At 33.7% G+C, this 19696-nt stretch overlaps 1 protein-coding gene across 1 annotated transcript in view; it reads right to left on the bottom strand.

Moving 5' to 3' along the window:
- Positions 1-19491, bottom strand: part of LOC145670557 (ganglioside GM2 activator-like) — a 53131-nt gene extending 33640 nt beyond the window's left edge. The window contains exon 1 of the mRNA XM_081739362.1: positions 19249-19491. Coding sequence (XP_081595488.1) covers positions 19249-19347 — 99 coding nt within the window. The 5' untranslated portion in view covers positions 19348-19491. The remainder of the gene's footprint in view (positions 1-19248) is intronic.
- Positions 19492-19696: the final 205 nt, after the last annotated feature.

The following is a 19696-nucleotide window of genomic DNA, read 5'->3' as shown; positions in this document are numbered from 1 at the left end:
ATATTTTACTACATTAAGCTTTTAACATGAAAACTATTTTATATTTACTATTTTACAGCTGAGATCATTGAGTACTTATGTTTCTTGTATTAGAATAGGGACATTTTATGGCAATTAATATATTTACACCATTCCTTTAAAGTTAGCATCGTGATAGAATGGAGTTATGGCTACAAAAAATACTGAAATATAATCAAAGTTAGATTAAATAATATAGACGCATTTAAATTATCTTAAGTAATCTTATAAAGTTACCGTTTTATGGCAGGGAAGTGTTAAAATAACAGAACCAGAATCATTTTAGTTAATACCAGTATGTTAAAATCAAATACATATTTTTATGGAGATACGTATCTTCCTTATGCTGTGTAAAATTTCTGGAAAATTTTGAACCCATTTGAAATCTTTTGTTCGGAAATATTGACAAAACCCGGAGAATATAATTTAAAAACTATTCCTTCCCCTGATGCTAATCTTATTTGCTGCAATTTATCTACAGCATATATCCAGCGTATTTCGCTAGCAGGAAAAATATTTAAAGCAACAACTTTTAATTTTTCTTTTTAGTTGTTTGATTCCTGATAAAAAATCCCTCTTTATTATTTGTATATTTTTCGAACAACTCTACACGAGACAAGATCTTATTTACATATACAAACATACACCGCAGAAATCTGTAAATATGAGCAGCCACAAATATATTAAAGAATTTAACATGTGAAACTTCCGTTCGTTATTATTAAAGACTAGCAGAATACCTGCTCTTCGCACGGAGAGAATACGTTTCATTTTGGGTATAAAGGACAATAAAACTGTCTCCAATAAACTTAGGGACCTCAAAAACTATGAATTCGACACTAGTATTAGTCATTTTCAATTACTTTTACATGTCACCCTCTCCCTTTACGATAATAGGGGCTGAATTTGGATTTAAACGGCATCAGAAGTGTCATTGTTCATCTTAGCCACCCCGAAAACTATGGTTTCGACATTAATATCGGCCATTTTCGGTCATTTTTATATATCCACCCCTTCTCCTTCATCAAAGCTTCGGCGCTGAATTTGGATTTAAACAGCATTGGAATTGTTAATGTTCATCTCACAACCCTCAAACCTTGGATTCGACACTAATATCGGTCATTTTCGATCACTTTTATATATATTTCTCCCCTCTCCCCCGCCCCCAATTTACGAGGATAAATTTTGATTTAAACGGCATCGAAAGTGTTACTGTTCATTTCAGAGACCCCCAAAACTATGGATTCCACACTAATATCGGTCATTTTCGATCATATTTATATATCTTCCCGCCCCCAAGTTGCGGGGATGAATTTTGATTTAAACTTCATCGGAATATCACTGCTCATCTTAGCGACCCCGAAAACTATGGATTTGACACTAATATAGGACATTTTCAGTAATTTTTATATACCGGTATCTCTTCCTACCCAAGTTGCGGGCCTGAATTTGGATTTAAATGGCATCGGAAGTGTTACTGTTCATCACAGCAACCCAAAAAACTATGGATTCAACACTAATATCGATTACTTTCGATCATTTGTATATATATCTTCTCTGCCCCCATTTCACGGCGCTGAATTTGGATTTAAATGCCATTAGAAGTGTCACTGTTCATCTCATCGACCGCGTAAATTATGGATTCGACAATAATAGTCTATCAGTCATTTTCGATCATTTTTTATATATCACTACCTTCCCTCAACTTAAAATTTCGGCGTTGAATTTGGATTTAAACTGCGTCAGAATCACTGTTCATTTCAGCGGCCCTGGGAACTAGAGATTCACACTAGCATCGATCATTTTGAATACTTTTTATATATCTCCCGGTTCCCCCAATTTGAAGGAATAACATTGGATTTAAACGGCATCGAAAATGTCACTGTTCATCTCAACAACCACGAAAACTATGGATTCGTCACTAATATTGGTCTTTTTGATCATTTTATGTATCTACGCTATCTTTCCTCCAAGTTACAGTGCTGAATTTGAATTTAAGCTTCATCGGAAATGTCACTGTTCACCTTAGCAACCCAGAAAACTATGAGTTCGACACTAGGATCGGTAATTTTCAATATATATCCGCACTTCCTTCCTCCAAGTTGCAACTTCAAAGTGAAATGGTGAAAACCATCTCAGACCCGAACCTCATCTAGAAAATATGTATGTTGTAAATTTTTATCGAGATCAGTCCGGTGGTTCAAGAGTTGTTAAGTTACAAATATAGTCACTTTCATTTTTATACATATAGATAATTTGTCGCACTAGAAAACACGTATTTGCTTACATACAAAATTTTGTACGTAAAGTTTATATTAAAATCTGTATTTGAACATTAAATAATAGTAATTATATGTCTTAGCGGGTGCTCCGGGGCTCCGGCACCCACACACATAATCTTGTGAGTGGGGCGCACTCACACGATTTTTAGTTTGGACCCGGGTATGAAGCCCTTTCTCTTGCGTTTAAGTCAGCCATGTTACCGACTGAGCTAGGTAGAGCAGCCCCAACTTATCCTTATGGTACCGGCATATTTTGCTTTATCACAGCATAGCCCTTTATTTCAGTGTTCATAAAAGATTTTAACTAAAAACAAATCTATGAAATATCGAGACTTCCCTAAAAACATATAGGCTAACACGTCACGCCATTGATATGCACCACAGAAATTTTGGAATGTCGGCGACGTTGTGTCTTAGTGCATGAGGGTTAGTGAAATTTGCCTGCTGCTGTTTCTTTTAAGAAACAATTTGGTTAAAATTAACAAAATTTCACAAGATCAAAGATCAACAAATCCGTTTCATTCTAGAGCCCTATTTGTTGCAATATAAACGTTTCATGATAGTAGATGTGTATGCAATTGTAAACGTCTGTAATTAATGCACAACCAGGAGTAAACGACGAAAAGGCACATAAAGAAAGTGAGTGAAGACTATTAATTTTTAAGAATAATTACAACTGTTTTATTTTCGAATACTTCTTTTTTCTCTTTCTTTCTTTTTTTTAATACTCACAATATTGATATTTCTTAACTTACATTTTTCACGCGTTTGAAAACAAAAAACTGTTCCATTACTACTAGAACTAACCTAATAGAAAGATTTTTTTTCTAATTTTTTTCCAATTTTTCCGGAAAAAAACCGAAAAAAACGTTTTTTTACCAGCAGGTTCAAAATTTCCGGAAATTTTACAACAATACCTCTGACATTCAGTACCTTTCAACATAGATGGTGCCGTAGATTATGTCAAATAAACTTATAAATATCCTTTACAATATTACTTATGTATAACAACTTTAAAACACATATTCTTTTATATATATATTTTTAAAGAAAAGCCAATATAATTAACTAACAAAATATATTACAAATATTTTTTAAAAATAAGCGAAAACGCCAGTTTCGAGCTCAAATCCTTTTTTCTGTTTTAGAAATACTTGTAATTCCATAAAATAATGTTTTTATTTAAAAAATATCGTTCACAAATTAATTAGGCAGTTATATTTTCTTGGGTCTCTCAGACCCAGCCCGACCGTTCATGAAACTTTTTTTTTCGCCCGACCGTTGTAGGGTTAAAATACCGCTGAAGCGAGGCGGAAGATATTCCAGGCCTTGGTGAGGGTATCACGTCTACGCGGACAGTGCAGCCATGGTTTACCAAGTTTAAGGACGGTGGCGAAACCCTCGAAGACGCACCAGGTGCCGGAAGACCAACACATGCACGAAATGAATATCTTCGCTTAGTAATTGAGGCGAACAGTGGCCAGACATGTGAGGAACTGGGACTACAATTCAGTGTGAGTGGAGAAAACATTCGGCAGCAACTCCATCAAAATGGGAAGCACTACAAGATGGGTCCCACATGATTTGATTCCGAACCGGAAGGCAAAGCAAGGAGACACATATGTTTCCTTGCTGTCTCGTCTGAAGAAGGAGCCATTTCTGGACAGAGTGTTGACATGTGATGAGAAGTGGGTTCTATACGAAGCTCCATGGCACCGTCATCATTGGTTATCATCCCATGAGCCGGTTCCAAAACAGCCGAAACCAGCACTGCACCAGAAGAAGGTCCTCCTCCTGTGTGTTTGGAAATTGCACTGTCAAATTATCACCTGTTCCATTCCTTAGACAATCACCTTGGAGGATGCCAGTTCAAGTCCCTAGTAGAGGTACTAAATGCACTTGATACCTTCTTCGCTTCAGGGTTCACCAAGTTCTAACACGATGGAATAAATGGCCTTCCATAACGTTGGCAGAAGGTTGTCGATGTTGATGGGTCTATTTTTGATCTTCCAGGTATGTCTTAGGTGAGATAACGATGTTCGATGATGGTGGGAGAAAAAGCGACAGAACTTTCTTGCTTACCTTTATACAAGCCACTAAGTCTATGTAGTATTGAACAGGTATTATTCTTCACCCGAAAGGACCATAAGTAGTTGTAAAATAGTTGCACCTATATTTCTTTTTTAAAAAAATGGTAGGACTAGATTGTTTTATAGATAGACAGAGAGAGAGAGAGAGAGTACAGATGAAGTGCAAGATTAAATGTTCATGTTACATCAATCATTTCCTTGTTAACCAAGATAGTTTTATTGAGAAAGTATACAAAAGTATGTCAAATTAGGAAGTTCTGGGGGATCCGGAGCCGGTGAACTTCCTGTGAATGCGAGACTGTTACTATTATAAGGAGAGACTGGCATTTCCGCCACTAAAAATATGCAAAATATGCGCTTTAATTAACTGAAAAAGAAGTGTCACAAAATAGCTACACCACGTCAAGGAAGTTGCTTTTTCACAGTGTACACAATTAAAAATTGAACTTTGAACTTTTAAAAAACGCAAGCCCATGCATTTGCCCGTCTTGACCCGACTACGCAAGCCCACGCATTTGCCCGTCTTGACCCGACTACGGTAGGCCCGATAGTATTGGAACTATGGACTTCTAAAGTTAAGTTTTTTCATGTTTTCGGCAGTCTATAACTCCGAAAGGAAGCATTTTTGCACCCAGGTTGGTCTATACTTTTTGTCGTATCTTGGTGTCAGGAATTACCTCCCAAACGTTGTCGGTGTTGTTTAGAAACACCTGTATATATATATATATATATATATATATATATATATATATATATATATATATATATATATATATGTGTGTGTGTGTGTGTGTGTGTGTATGAATCGATAGAACATATAGAGCTCAACAAAATGAATAAATTCTCATGCGTAGTTTTCGAGAAAATAGGAAAATCTAATTTGTATGGCGTTAAAAAGTATGTCGTCCCCTGCTAATCTGACGAAGTTCATAGTTTGTGTTCTGTAGATTAGATTATTTATTAATTTATGTAGAGAAAGTGTACCGGATATAACATCTTTCCCCCTTTATAAGCTCCATCTCCAATATGTGGAATGAAATTCATACCCAGAAATGCCGACATGTCCAGTATTGAATGTGCCTTACATTCCTAAAAATACAAACCATATTTGTCTTTATATTTTTTCCTTATTTTATACAAATTTTAAAAGAATACAGTACTTAAAATAGTTCCTAATACGAGATCCTTAGAGACACCTAACACGAGACCCTATTCGGACAATCATTTTTCAGTGTCTGTCATGTTAGACTGATTGAAGGAGTGTCTTCAGCACCGCAGCTGTCATGTACCCACTGCTTGCAGTGTAGACATCTCCATTCTTCCTCATTGTGGTTCTGGAAGGAGAAGCGACAACAAAAGAGGCATTCTGATTCGGCATTATCTGTAAAATGACATCTTTTAGTTTAAGGTCCCATGATAACTCCCTTTAGGCTAAGGAAGACGACGACAAACGTAAGTAAACGATAATGGAAGGATTAGTGGAATAATAATGTTGGAGGAAATGGGAATACTCCGGGAAAACAAACGGACACAATGTTGTCCACCACAAACCTACCTGGTCGGGGATCGAACAAGGAATAAACGCACTAGGTTTAAGTACTCCACCACAGAGCCACCGAGAACCCCAGCGTCCTCCGTATCTTCTATGTCAATATTAAAATCTTTAATAGAGTCGTCGCAGACGGAGATTGAATCAGCAACCTGTTCATGAGAGAAGGAACTTATCATCTTGCTAATCATAAAACAGTTGCCTACACTTGTTTGACTGTTTAAAACAAGCCTTTAGGAGATGCTTTACTTAATGCTTTAGGCAAACTGCTCTGAAAATAATTTGGTAAAGACACAAGGTTTGGAAATTGTTCATGTGAACGAAAACAGAAAAATTGTATGATTGTTAGCATTGGTAACCCATTATGAACCAGGAATTGTTCTTTAGGGAAGGAACACTCACAAATATAGACATTCCGCAAGGAATTGAACCTCACGGAAATAGTTTCTTCCTCCTTCAGCTACAGTTCTTTGCTATAATAAAATATATATTTCACATTTTTTTTTTAAAAAATGAATGGATTCTAGTGGTGGGAATTTAGGAGTTCTTGGATTGGGATGTGAAGTGAGATCTACTGTGAAATGATTTGGGAACTGTTAAGATGTTCATAGCTCAGATTATGTTAAGTTTTTATGCAAAGAATAAGTTGTCCTACCGGGAATCGAACTGAAACTTATTGAAAGCGGAATTGGACTTTATTTACTTCTGTCGTATTATTTTAAATTTTTGTTTAAAACTTTATATTACTTCATATTAGCAAGCGGTAATGTTCATAAGACAAAACAAAAGTTTTGGATTGGCTATAAATTAATTTTGAATTTCTATAAATTGAGGGGTCCTTTTCCCAACTGAGACGTCAAACCAGGAGCCCTCATACACACTACGGAATTGGAAATGAGAATTATATCATGGTAAAATCTCATTTTGTCTTGTATGTAAAGATCATGTTATAAACTATTACTGGTAGTAATACCAACATAGATATGTCCCGCCTCGTCTCGTGGACAAAAGTGCTAACATTATGATAACATTTTGTTGGGTCTTAGAACTTTGGATATCCCGTATAGTTAGAACTTGTGCATGAGACTCCGTCAGAATGACGTCAAGGTAATTTTTATTACGTACGCCGACTGTGTACTTTAGTTGAATTTAACGTCTCGATTTGAAATTTTGAAGAAGTCTTGTCTCGATTTTTTTTGTTGAAATTAAACATTGTTTTGTCTTGTGTGAGAATGATTGTGTTGTAAACTCTTACTGGGACGTATGCCAACACAAGCATGTTCGTTTTGTTTCGTCTCGTGTGACAATGATGTGAATTTTAAACGACAGCTACGGCGAATATGTATCGTTTTGTGGTCAAAGCGCGAACATTTCGATACCTTTTGTCTCGTATTTATGGACATTTAATTTTCTTTGTCAGAATGACGTCAAGGTAAGTTTTGTTATTATGTACTTTGTATGTCGAGTGTGTACTTTAATTGTATTTAGCGTCTCGTATTGAAATTTTGAATAAGTTTCGTCTCGGAAAGTGTTGAAAGTGCCCTATCTCGATTGCAACATTTTGAAAAGAATCCGATAGAAACACATCAACATTAAAGTGTAAGAACGAGCTATTTCGTCTTATCTTGAGAAAGTTTGTAGAAGTATTGTCTCGTCTCATTTAACAGTATTGCCTTTGAGAGAACAATACTAAAGTCTTAAGGACGTTTCGTTTCATCTGAATACCGAATGACATTATGGTTTAAAACACACATGGGTACATGTTACAATTACTTGGTTCGACCATCAAGGCCTCGTTGGAAAAGTTTTTTTTTATTATTACGCGCGAGCATAGTGAAAAGATAAAATTAATAGGCACGAACCGATATAGCCGTATCGAAAAAATGGAAAGAGGTTGAACTCAGCACCCTCTCTGCGCCAAGTATAGTGAACAAAATATTGAACTATGCATTTGTTTAACTCGCTAAATATATATTTAGAAATATGTGAACACATTGTTCGATGCAACAAGGAAACTATCTTACAAAATTGGAACTTCAGAGTTCCTTCCTTTTCCAATCCTTTCTTCTTTCCCTTTCCCCGGATTGTGTGCTCACCGACGGACGTCATCTCTCAAAAATGCGAAGGGCTAAACAGCCTTAGATGCCAAAAGGAAAGAACTCTAAACCCTAAATCCTATATTGTATGATTGCAAGGCAGAGAAAGTGAATTGTTGAAATTATTGCTACTGGAACATGTAGAAAGAGATTATTATCATGTTCGTTTCACCGATTTATTATTAGTGTAGAAAAAATATATTTTCGTAAAATATAATGATGAAGGTATTCTTATTCTTCTTATGAGCGACACAGAGGCTGGCTAATGTTCTGAAATTTCATTGGTCAGTGTGGAACATAAATCCTGGGATCATTTACAGTTCACTCTTTTCATATTTATCGATAGTGAGTGAATTAACTTGTTTTATAGCGGTGGCATGATAATCTTCAAGTTTAAAAACTTCAGCTTATTTTATTGTGTAGTGTTAGTTTTTGTTTGTAGTGAACCTACAGCATAGTTTTATGTTTGTAGTGAACCTACATCATATGGTAAGTTGCTTTTAAAATATTACATTGAATTCACTGAATAATATTTTAATGCAACTTAGAATTGTAGCATGAGAGAGAAGATATGGTCATAGAAACATGATATTAATTTAATAATTCTAATTTTCTGTCTAATTTGGACTTGAATAATTTGATATTGAGGGGTACACTTGAACTCCAAGGAGGGAAAGGGATTTTATATAATATTTCTTCTAAATTCATTTTATGTTCATGTGGTACAGAACAGGTACCTAGTATTTATAAGGTCACCGAAATACGTAATGGCTTGATTATGGTTTTTCTATTGATTGTATAGTATAGGTCGTTACTCACTACACCATTTTGGGTAATTTGTTATCGCAAATAACTTAATTTCATTACTTTTACTATTGTGAACTTTTCATATTGAATGCCTCAACAGCATTACTTTGCAATTAATACTTGTAAAGCTAATATTCACATACATAATTTTAGTAATCTACAAAACATTAAATATTTTATTAGAATGATCACATGAGTAAAGTATACATTCTTAATAATTACGTTTTAGAGCTCTGTTTCACTTTAATCAAACACATTTTAATTCAATGAGAAATATTTTTTAGTACTTTCAAATGTATCCGTTTAATATATATTTTTATTTCGATCAATTTATAAAACAAACTTCTTACTAATATCATTCTAAAATATATTTATGCCTCTCGAGTATTATTTTATATCATGTAATTGTTTTTAAGTTAAAACTAATTTACTTGTTAGTTCATTGAAATTTCTAATGACGATGTAATGAATTTTTACTGCTTCGCAACTTTTTTAGTAAATTACATTTAATTTTACATTAATTACTTTTAATATTACATATAATTTATTACGAGAGAATAAATAATAAGAAGTGGTTAAAATATCTTTAAACGATTTTTATTAATATTTATTAATATAGAGATAAATAAAAATAATACAAACGAAAGTTAACTTTGTCATAAATATATTAATCAAACGAAAACTTTTTCTGTTTTCTCTCAGGACATCCAAACATCCACATCGTGTGAATTTTCCTTCATAAAAGGACCCAAGAAATTTACCAGGCAACGTTTCATTAATTATTTAATTGAGAGAAACAACGAAGCAACGATAAGAAACAAAAAAGTTTCTTATTTAATGAATTTCATTCATTTTATTTTATTTGATAAATTAATATCATTGTGCAAAATTTACTTTTACACTACTATGTTGACGCATTTATTATTATGTTGTGTAACCTACGCACATGCCAAATTAAAATATTATATAGCATATGTATTTTTGAAACTTTTTAAAAACTTTGGAACTTAACGTTAACCCCTGTTTATTCCTATAAACTTTCTTCTTTAAGTTTATTCTTTAAACTATACTACTTTGTTTTATTATCGTTTCCTCTCCGTGTTTATTAAAATTCTATTTTTCTTAATATCTTTCTTTGTTTAACTATACTATTATCTTTACTAACCTTTTCTTTCATTTTAATTGTACTATCATCTTTCTATGTATTTGTTCTTTTCTTTTAACTATTTTAATCTTTCTTTTCATTAAATATTCTTTTTGCTTTTTCAGACATGTTTCTTGTTGGTTGTCTGATTAATTTTAGTACTATTATTTTTTCTTGTTTCTTATCTTTTGTTTGAATATACTATCCTTTTTCTAAACTCTTTTTCTTTTAATTATACTATCTTCTTACTATGTTTCTTCTTTCTTATTTTTATCTATACTATACCTTTCCTAATCTCCCTCTTTCTCCTTTCCAACCTCTCCATCCTCTTTCTTTTTTTGTTCGCTAAATTAGTTTTGATTGCTTAATTATACTACCTCTTTTGTAGCCTCTTTCTTTTTCTTTACTAAATTTATTTTAATTGGTTAACTATACTATCCTTTTTCTTGAACAGGGTACTATTCCCATGGATAAAGAAATATATTGTTTTTTCAAGAGTATAATTCTTGGAATTCAAGGACAGCATAAAAGGTGACAATTTTTTAAGAAGCCTGAACGCTTACTAAGGAAGACAATAAAATTATGTACTGTTGTGTACTTGGTACATCCAAGAGCACTGTAGTTGTATTTTTGATGTGGAAAAATTTCAAAAACACATGGCACCTGAGTACAAATTGTTGTATATGAGAGAAACCCTATGAACCGAAAGTACACTGTAATTATCCAGGGGTAAATGAAGAAAAAGTAATCCTCATCATGCATGATGAAGGACGCTATGAACTGATGACTTGCATCACATCTCTTTCGAGCAAGAAAAAATGTTAAAAGTATTTTTAAAGGGATATATTAATGCGCATTACCACATCTGCAGTGCTAAGTGTAGTTCTTGCGTACATTGTCATGAGGTGAGTGCGGATGATATTAAACAGAAATGTATCGATTGCCATAGATTGTTTTGTTCAGCTGAAGACTTTACGAATCATACGAGTGTAATTGGACGAGGTAAGAGTTAATGTGAAGCGAAGAAGTTTTGTCCTGAATGCTTTAAGACATATAATTTGGAATAATAAACACTTCTGACCAGAGTATATACATTTATTTATTAAATAAGTCTGTATTTAGTTTTTAAACTAAGTACAGAGCACTGTAAAAACTAAGTACAGTGTGTAAAACACTGTATTTAATTTTTAATAAATAAGTGTATATACTGTGGTCAGAAGTGTTTATTATTCCATTTAGTGAGTTCCAGAATCGTGATGGATAGAGTTACATATAATTTATGTCTTAATTAGGAAATGTGAACATGAATGTGATGAACGTCGCTGCAAATCCTATGATAAGAACGTAGAAAGTGATCATATTTTTTTATGTTCAGAAGTCTAGACATCTACATGTTGATAGATTTCCATATATTGTTTTTGACGTGGAGACGATGTTAGTTCTTTACAATGATCAAGCAGAACAAAAACAATGTGTTAATTATGTGGTTTGCAGGGTTATATGTCATGCTTGCAAGGACATAACTGAGTGAACCATGAATTGTTTACGGAAGTGAACATGGACAACGTGAATTTGACTCTTCGACCATCTATAAGTATTAATTTCGCATCAATGTCTGGTCCGAAGTTTGAAAAAATAATTGTGCTTTTGCGCAATGGTTCTAACTATGGTATTCAATTAAAATGTAGGAATTTAATAGAAAAGTATTGCCTATCTCCCGCACTAATTGTGCAGGACCAGAAAGTTGTTGAAATATTGCTTGATAATAAGATTATTTTTCGAGATACTTATCTCTATGTGGGTATTACGCTGTCAAAACTACCCAAAACAGTAGTATTGCCCCGACGGAAGGAATGTTTTCATATTGTTTCCATATTATGCAGGTAAGATCCTTGACGTTGAGTATTTTGATCCTGATAGTATAAATTTATCAGATCGACAGAAACTAATTGCTTGGAATCAAGAACATGTTTCGAGTGGCCAGAAGTATGATCTGTACAAGGATGTGGTAATGTACTGCCACAACAATATTAAAATCCTCGCTGATGCAGTTATCAAGTTTTCAAATTTGATCGAAGAGAAAACGCACGGAATTCAGTGTTTTATTTCTTCGTCCACCATCGCGAGTATTGCTAGACTAACTCATCAGTCTATACATTTACCTCAAGAGACGATTCCTGTTATTCCTTCTTTTCGGTTCGATCATTGTAACAGACAAAGCTTAAAAGCGATGTACTGTCGCGTTATTTTGAACATACCAAAGAAAAAGAATCCAGCATTCCGGGAGTGGACTGGAACGACCTTTCAACAAATATAAGGTCGATGATTTTGATACCTTGTCTAAAACAGTATGAGTTTAACGTACACTACTTCCACATTATTATTACTTCCACAGTAGCTGCATGAGAGTACTATTAGTCAGAAGAGGCAAGGACACAAGAGATGCAATTGGATTATTAAGGGCGATCGGTGAAAGATTTACAGAAAAAGGGAAAGAGGTGTATGATATATTTATTGATCTAGAGAAGGCTTATGACCGCGTGAATTGGGAATTGTTGTTGGGAGTTCTAACGAAGATAGGGTTGGAATGAAAAGATAGATGACTCATAATAAACTTATATAGGAACCAACAAGCAAGTGTTAGGATAGAGGAAGAACTGACGGAAGAGAGTGCAATTGGAAGGGGAGTTCGACAACGATGCTGTCTCTCGCCAACACTATTTAACGTCTATCTAGAAGAGATAGTGAAAAAGAGTTTACATGATGATGATGGCATTTCGGTAGGTGGTAGAATGATTAGATGCATAAGATTTGCAGACGATATGGCGCTTGTTGCAGAATCTGAAAAGAAAATCAATAAAATGTTAGAAAAAATGAGAAAGGGCTTTGAAGAATATGGGATGAAAATAAATGTTAGAAAGACAAAAGCCATGGTGATTGGAACTAAGAAGTCTGTGTCAAATATAAAAGTAGGAGGGGAGAAAATAGAACAAATTAATAGTTTTCGATATCTACTCATAAAATGCTTCGTGTGGAGTGTTGTACTATATGGGGCGGAAACGTGGACATTACGTAAAGGTGATGAAAATAGACTGGAAGCCTTTGAAATGTGGGTGTGGAGAAGAATGGAAAGAATTAGTTGGGTCGAGCGGAAAACGAATGAGAGAGTGTTAGAAATGGTTGGTGAGAAAAGAACACTTTTAGATATTATTAGGAAGAGGAAGAGAACTGGTTGGGACATTGCCTAAGAAGAGATTGTATCATGAGGGACGTCCTAGAGGGTATGGTGGCGGGAAAGAGAGGGAGGGGCGAAGGAGACTACAATTAATGGATGATAAAAAAAACAGAAAGATCATACGCGAAGACTAGGAAGTTAGCGGAGGACCGTGGACCATGGAAGCTTCTCAGCTACGGCAAGTGACCGCCAATAAAGGCAGAATACCTATGATGATGATGATGACTTCCACAGTTCTCCGAAATCTTACACATCACTATGGGATCAGTCCCCTGACGCTTCCTCTAGTCATGATACATCAATGCAGTATTGATATAAAAATACACGAAAACTGCATTCCTAAAGAGACTAATTCTCAATTTTGTTGAGATATGAGATGTGTGGGAGATGCGGATGAGTTGGACCGCAACGGAAATAATAATAAAATACAAAAGTTTATAAAAACTCAGTGTAAGGACGTTATCGATCACATTTCACCTAAAGAAAGTTTTCACTGTGGTCCTACTGAATGCTTTAATGCATTATATGAATGTAGCGATGTACTCACGCAGCAATTTTTATAGAGGGTGTTTGGCTACGGGAATATAATTTGAATTATTTACCAACTACCTCTATAAAAGCTGTTGCGAAAGTACTTCAGGATTCTGAAACATGGATATTTGGATAGGTCACACATTAGTTTCTAAGTGAAGTCTTGACCCGACTACGGTAGGTCCCATAGTATTGGAGCTATGGACCTTTAAAATTAAATTTTTCATGTTTTCGGCAGCCCATAACTCCGAAAGTAATCATTTGTGTACCCAGGTTGGTCTACACTTTTCATCTTGGTGTCAGGAATCACCTCCCAAACGTTGTCGGTGTTGTTTTCAAACACCCTGTATATAGTATTTTGCAAGTATTAAATTGAATATTATAATTAAATTTTTGTATATAGTATTTTGTAAATACTCAAATAATGTATATTGTATAATCACTTTGTTGCATGTCTAAATAAGTACAAATGTAAATCGATAATATTTCACACAATTTCTTTAATTTTAAATTACATTTTTATGTTTTATTTCAAAAATAAATGTTTTTTTGTTAAAATAACTTTCATGCATTTAATTTCTACATAAAAATTCCATGTACATTATACCTATTACAAGAGAGTATAGAGTGAATGAATTGTGCTTTTTATACATATTAGTCTATAATGCGTTGCATTATGGGAAAATCAATATATCTGGTTACTCTTTTGACCAGGAATACAAAGCAATGCCCTCTAAAAGCATGAAAAGCGCCTAAGTTGCCTATTTATGGCAAAAGTTGTCGGAAATTAGACAGTAGAGAGGGAAAATGTACTGTAATGCTACTGTATACTATTCATATTCTATAATTCACATTTTACTACTTGTAATTAAACACAGATATTATCAAAAAACAATCTAACAATCTTTTCTGGTCTACTAAGCATGCATCCATATCAGAAATCAGAATAGGACGGTTAATCAAGTGTAAATATTTATGGGAATTGATTTTGTAAGCACCAGCAAAGAACAATTCTAAAATAAAATAAAAGTATTCGTTTAACTATACTCTGCCGTGATTATATTTACAATATTAAGAGGCCTCATCCCGTCGAAATTAAAATACCGCTAATTTTACACTAATTATATGATATCTTCAAATAGATAAAAGATAATTGAAATGTGGAACTAGAGCGCCCTAGACAATATTATTTTGAGTGAGGTACCGTTATCACAAGTCACCTAGTGGCTTTCCGTTTCCAGCCGTTTAGAAACGCGAAAATAAATGTCGATTTTCAAAATGACTCGAAATCGAAAGCAGATAAGTGAGTCGTGATAACGGTATCTCATGTAAAATGATATTGTCTAGGACACTCTTGTTCCACATTTCCATTATCTTTTATCTATTTGAAGATATCACATAATTTCCGTAAAATTAGCGGTATTTTAATTTCGCTGGGATGAGGCCTGTTAAGTATTCTTCTATCGAAATAAAATTGGTTTAAAGAATTTTTTTTTTTAATATTATAAATTTGAAATAATTGAATTAGAAAAACAAAATTACATTTTTGTTCACCAAGACTCTTTCATTCTGTCAAAATATAAATTAGTTAGATATTTAGCAAAATAGTGCAACAGTGGGAAATACAACCATTTCAGTCAGTGAAAGGAGGGACAAAATGAAAACTAGCCACCAATTATGTTCGTTGTCGTTTCCATGATTTCAAAATTCAAGTAATTTGAACTGCACTGTTAAAAGTTCCGAAGTGTTATATTTAGTTTTACCTTGATTTTGAACAAACCCTCAATCAAAATAATGTTTCTGCTTACGGTACTGTGCATAATTTAGTGATTAACAAGTCGTTAAACAAATTATGTTACTGATGAAATAATAGCCTATCTGCTCACTTCCCAATTGTTTTATTCAGTAGAGTTTCTTCCACAATTTCAGTTTAATATTTTCTCTAAATTTTACTAATTAAACTTCAGGTGTCTAACATACTTTATTCCTGCATAAATTAGTAAAATTTCAAAATTTCTACAGGAACAGAAATCATGTATGAATTACTTCCATTTAAAATCACCAAAAAACTATCTAGTCTCAACCCCAGACGTACAGCAAATTAGGGGTTCACACGCCTCTTTCAATGGCAACGTTACATTAAAATGTATAGCAAAGTAAATATATACAAGATTATGAATTTAATTCGCCTATTTCTAATAATAATAATCGGAAGTATCTGAGTGAATAATTTTGAAAATATTTATCCCAATTAACGAAATTGAATATATTGAACACAACAATATTAAAATAATATAAATGTACGGAATTAGAAGACTTTTTCTAAATATCTGCATTTCGATGGGCAACAAACTTGAACTTTAGTACAATTAATTCCACATGTAAGCTGGTTAAATAACAAACAACATGACTAACGAATTGAAGTAAATGAAAATTAGGAAAAATTGAATAAATATTAACAATATATGAAATTTGCAACAAAATATAATATTATTAAAAATTAACACTATAGGAAACATTTTGAGAATGAGATTCCTATATCATAACGAATTCAAAGCTCTAAGTTAAAAATCGAACTTTTGGAAGAAGGGATTCTCCTTTCTGCCTTTCATGGACCTGCTACTGAATCAAACTCCGAAAAAGTTGTTTTGTTGATTTTTTTTACAGACAAAATTTCGAACCAAGAATTGTATTATAAGTTATAGTATAGATATTAACAGATAACACACAAATAATTCATAATATATATATATAATATTTTGCATGAATTATTTGTGTGTTGTCTGTTAATCTCTATGGCGTTTTCGTTTTAGAGGTATCGATTTAAACGGCATCGAAAAGATCACTGTTTATTTCAGCGACTCCGAAGACCATGGATTCAACACTGATATTGGTCATTTTCAATCATTTATATATATGATTCCCCTCCCTCCTCCCTCCAACTTACGGTGCTAAATTAGGATTTAATCAGCATCAGAAATGTCACTTTGCACCTCAGTGACCCGAAAACTATAGATTCGACACTAATATCGGTCATTTTTGAATATTTATAAATGTTTGTCCCCCTCCTTCCTCTCCTAAGTTGCATCGTCAAAATGATATGACAAAACCGTCTTAGGTCTGAACCTCATCTATGCTGAAAATTTAATCGAGTTCGGTTTGGTGGTTCAAGAGTTAAGTTCTCTTTATTTTTGTATATCTCCGTTGACGGTAGAACTTAGTGGAGGGGGAGGAGAGGGAATTATAAAAAATAAATAAAACTTAATAGCTATTGAACCTAACGACCAATTTTGATCAAATTTTCAACATAGATGACGTTAACGTGCTTGGGATAGATATTACCATTTCACTTTGACGGAACAACGCAGAGGATGGGGAGGAGCGGGAGATATACAAAAAACAATAAATGTAAAAATTAAATTGAATATGTTCATGAGTTAATAACTCTTGAACTACTTGATTGATCTCAATCAAATTTTCAACATAGATGAAGTTCCGAACTTGGGAAAATTTTTATTATTTCATTTTGATGGTAGTACTTAGGAGATGCTAGGGTAGGAGGGTAAATATATAAAAATGAATAAAACTTAGTGACTCTTGAACCACCCGACCGATATCGATCAAACGTTCAACATAGATAAGGTTCGGACCTGGGATGTTTTCATCACATTACTTTGATATATATGTAAAAAAGGGACATATATGAAAGCAAAACATGACAAAATATGTAAAAAAAGAAAATTCAACATACATGACATTCGATCAACACCTGACAACCGCCTGACCGATCTCGATCAAATTTTCATCAACCTAGATGAAGTTCAAATCTGAGATGGTTTTTGTCATATTACTTTGACGTGTAATTTAAAGGAGGGGGAAAGACGTTTGAAAGGAGGGGAGAGACATTTGGAAATAATCGAAAATGACCGATATTAGCGTGGGGTCGCGGAGATGAATAATGATACTTCTGATGCCGTGCCCTGCAACATGGGGAGGGGAGAGGGTTATATAAAATTCACCGAAAATAATCAATATCAAAGAGCGCTTTAGTAATAGTAAAAACGGAACCTATTACAATTTTTCCTTAATTTAACCGAGCGAAATCTGGGTGCTTCTTAGATTCGAGGACGTCTTAAATTCTAGTAATTATCGAGAAATTCATAATTCAAGATATTATTAACGTGTTATTAAAACTACTTCGCTAGCCATAGATATTTTTAATTTTATGTCATATTCAATCATTCAGGTAACAATAGTGTCCTGCGCTTGAGCAGGACGTGCTAGTATAAATATATAACTGGATTTTAAGAAAGTTATCAGAATTAGAATCCTCAGTTCGAAAATCTGGAAAGAAGTTTTTTTTTTTTTTTTTTTTTTTTTTTTTTTTTTTTTTTTTTAGGATTTTAGATTTCTGGGCTTTCGGCATCTGTTAGCCCGTCACGTTTTGAGGAATGACGTCCCTCGACAAACAAACTATCCTGGGAAAAGGAAGAAAGAAAAGATTGGGGATGGAAGGAAGCGATCTATACGTTAGGTATCACCCGGCATTTGCCTGGTGTGAATGAGGAAAACCTTATTTAGGATGTCTGGCCTGAAAAAGCTTTTTAGACTTTTTGGACATAGTGCCCCTACCGGGAATAGAACCCTCTACCGCTCGCACTGAAGGCGAGAGCGTCAGCGACTAGGTCAAAAATCTGATCACCATTGAAATTGCTCATTTATATTCTGAACAGCATAAACGTAAACACGATATGTACTCAAGTCAGATTTCCCTGTGCCAAAATAATGTACCCGTGTTATTTAGTTGGTAAAATTTGAACAGAGTTGTTACAATATATAAAAAACATGTTTTTAATATAGCTCGTAGTTTATTCATAATAAAAAATGAAAAGCAAAGAGTTTTGCTATACCTGTAGTTTGACCTACTGGGCATCAGTTCCACAGTGAACGTAGCCCATCAGGAAAGTGTTAAGAGGCCCCATCATGGTGAAATTAAAATACCGCTAATGTTACAGTAATTATGTGATATCTTCAAATAGATAAAAGATAACCAAAAAGTGGAACAAGAGCTCGCTAGACAATATTATTCTAGATGAGATACCGTTATCACGACTCACTTATCTGCTTTCGATTTCCAGCCATTTAGAAAATCGGCATGTATTTTCGCGTTTCTAAATGGCTGCAAACGGAAACTACTACGTGACTCGTGTAGCTCATGGAAAATAATATTGTCTAGCGTGCTCTTGTTCCATATTTTGATTATCTTTTATCTATTTGAAGATACCACATAACTAGTTTAAAATTAGCGGTATTTTAATTTCGCAGTAATTAGACCTCTTAAATTATTAGATAATATTTACCTTTCCAACACAAGATCTTTTTCGTTACATGCTTAGACACATTACTCAAAATGGTTTTGAAATGTTCTTCACAAAAACTAACACCAGGAGTTTACTATAAAAGAAATGGTGACACAGTTAAATAGAGGCAACTTACGGCACAATGCACTCCATGGATTAGTAGGCAGCTGATAAATAGAAAGGCGATAACTACATAACGCTTCATCAACCAGTGACGCTCAAGCAGTACCATCATCACCAATATAGATCTTTTTCCCTTGTTTAGCACGTTGAAATATATTAAAAGGCTATTTCTTTTTGTATCATTTCGCGTAGAACATAAAAAAACATATTTTTTTAAAAAGGAAAACTGTACTTCAAAGTTAAAAATTCGTTTTTTCTGTTTAGTTTGTTTTCTCAAACAGCTGGTTGTTTTGTGTTGTTTTTAAGCAAAATGTGATCGTAAAAATGCTAAAACTGCTTTCAGTCACGGAACTTTGTATTATGCTTGAGTTCTGAACGTTTTTTATTTTTATAAAATACACAGAGAAACAAATTGAAATTACCAGCTAAAAATGTTCGCGATTATAATAACACTGAAGTTA

This window comes from Thermobia domestica, chromosome 14 (assembly GCF_964235325.1).
Source record: "Thermobia domestica chromosome 14, izTheDome1.hap1.1, whole genome shotgun sequence".
NCBI lineage: Eukaryota > Metazoa > Arthropoda > Insecta > Zygentoma > Lepismatidae > Thermobia > Thermobia domestica.
Note: the sequence above shows the minus strand (reverse complement) of the source record. Positions and strands in the feature narration are given on the sequence as shown.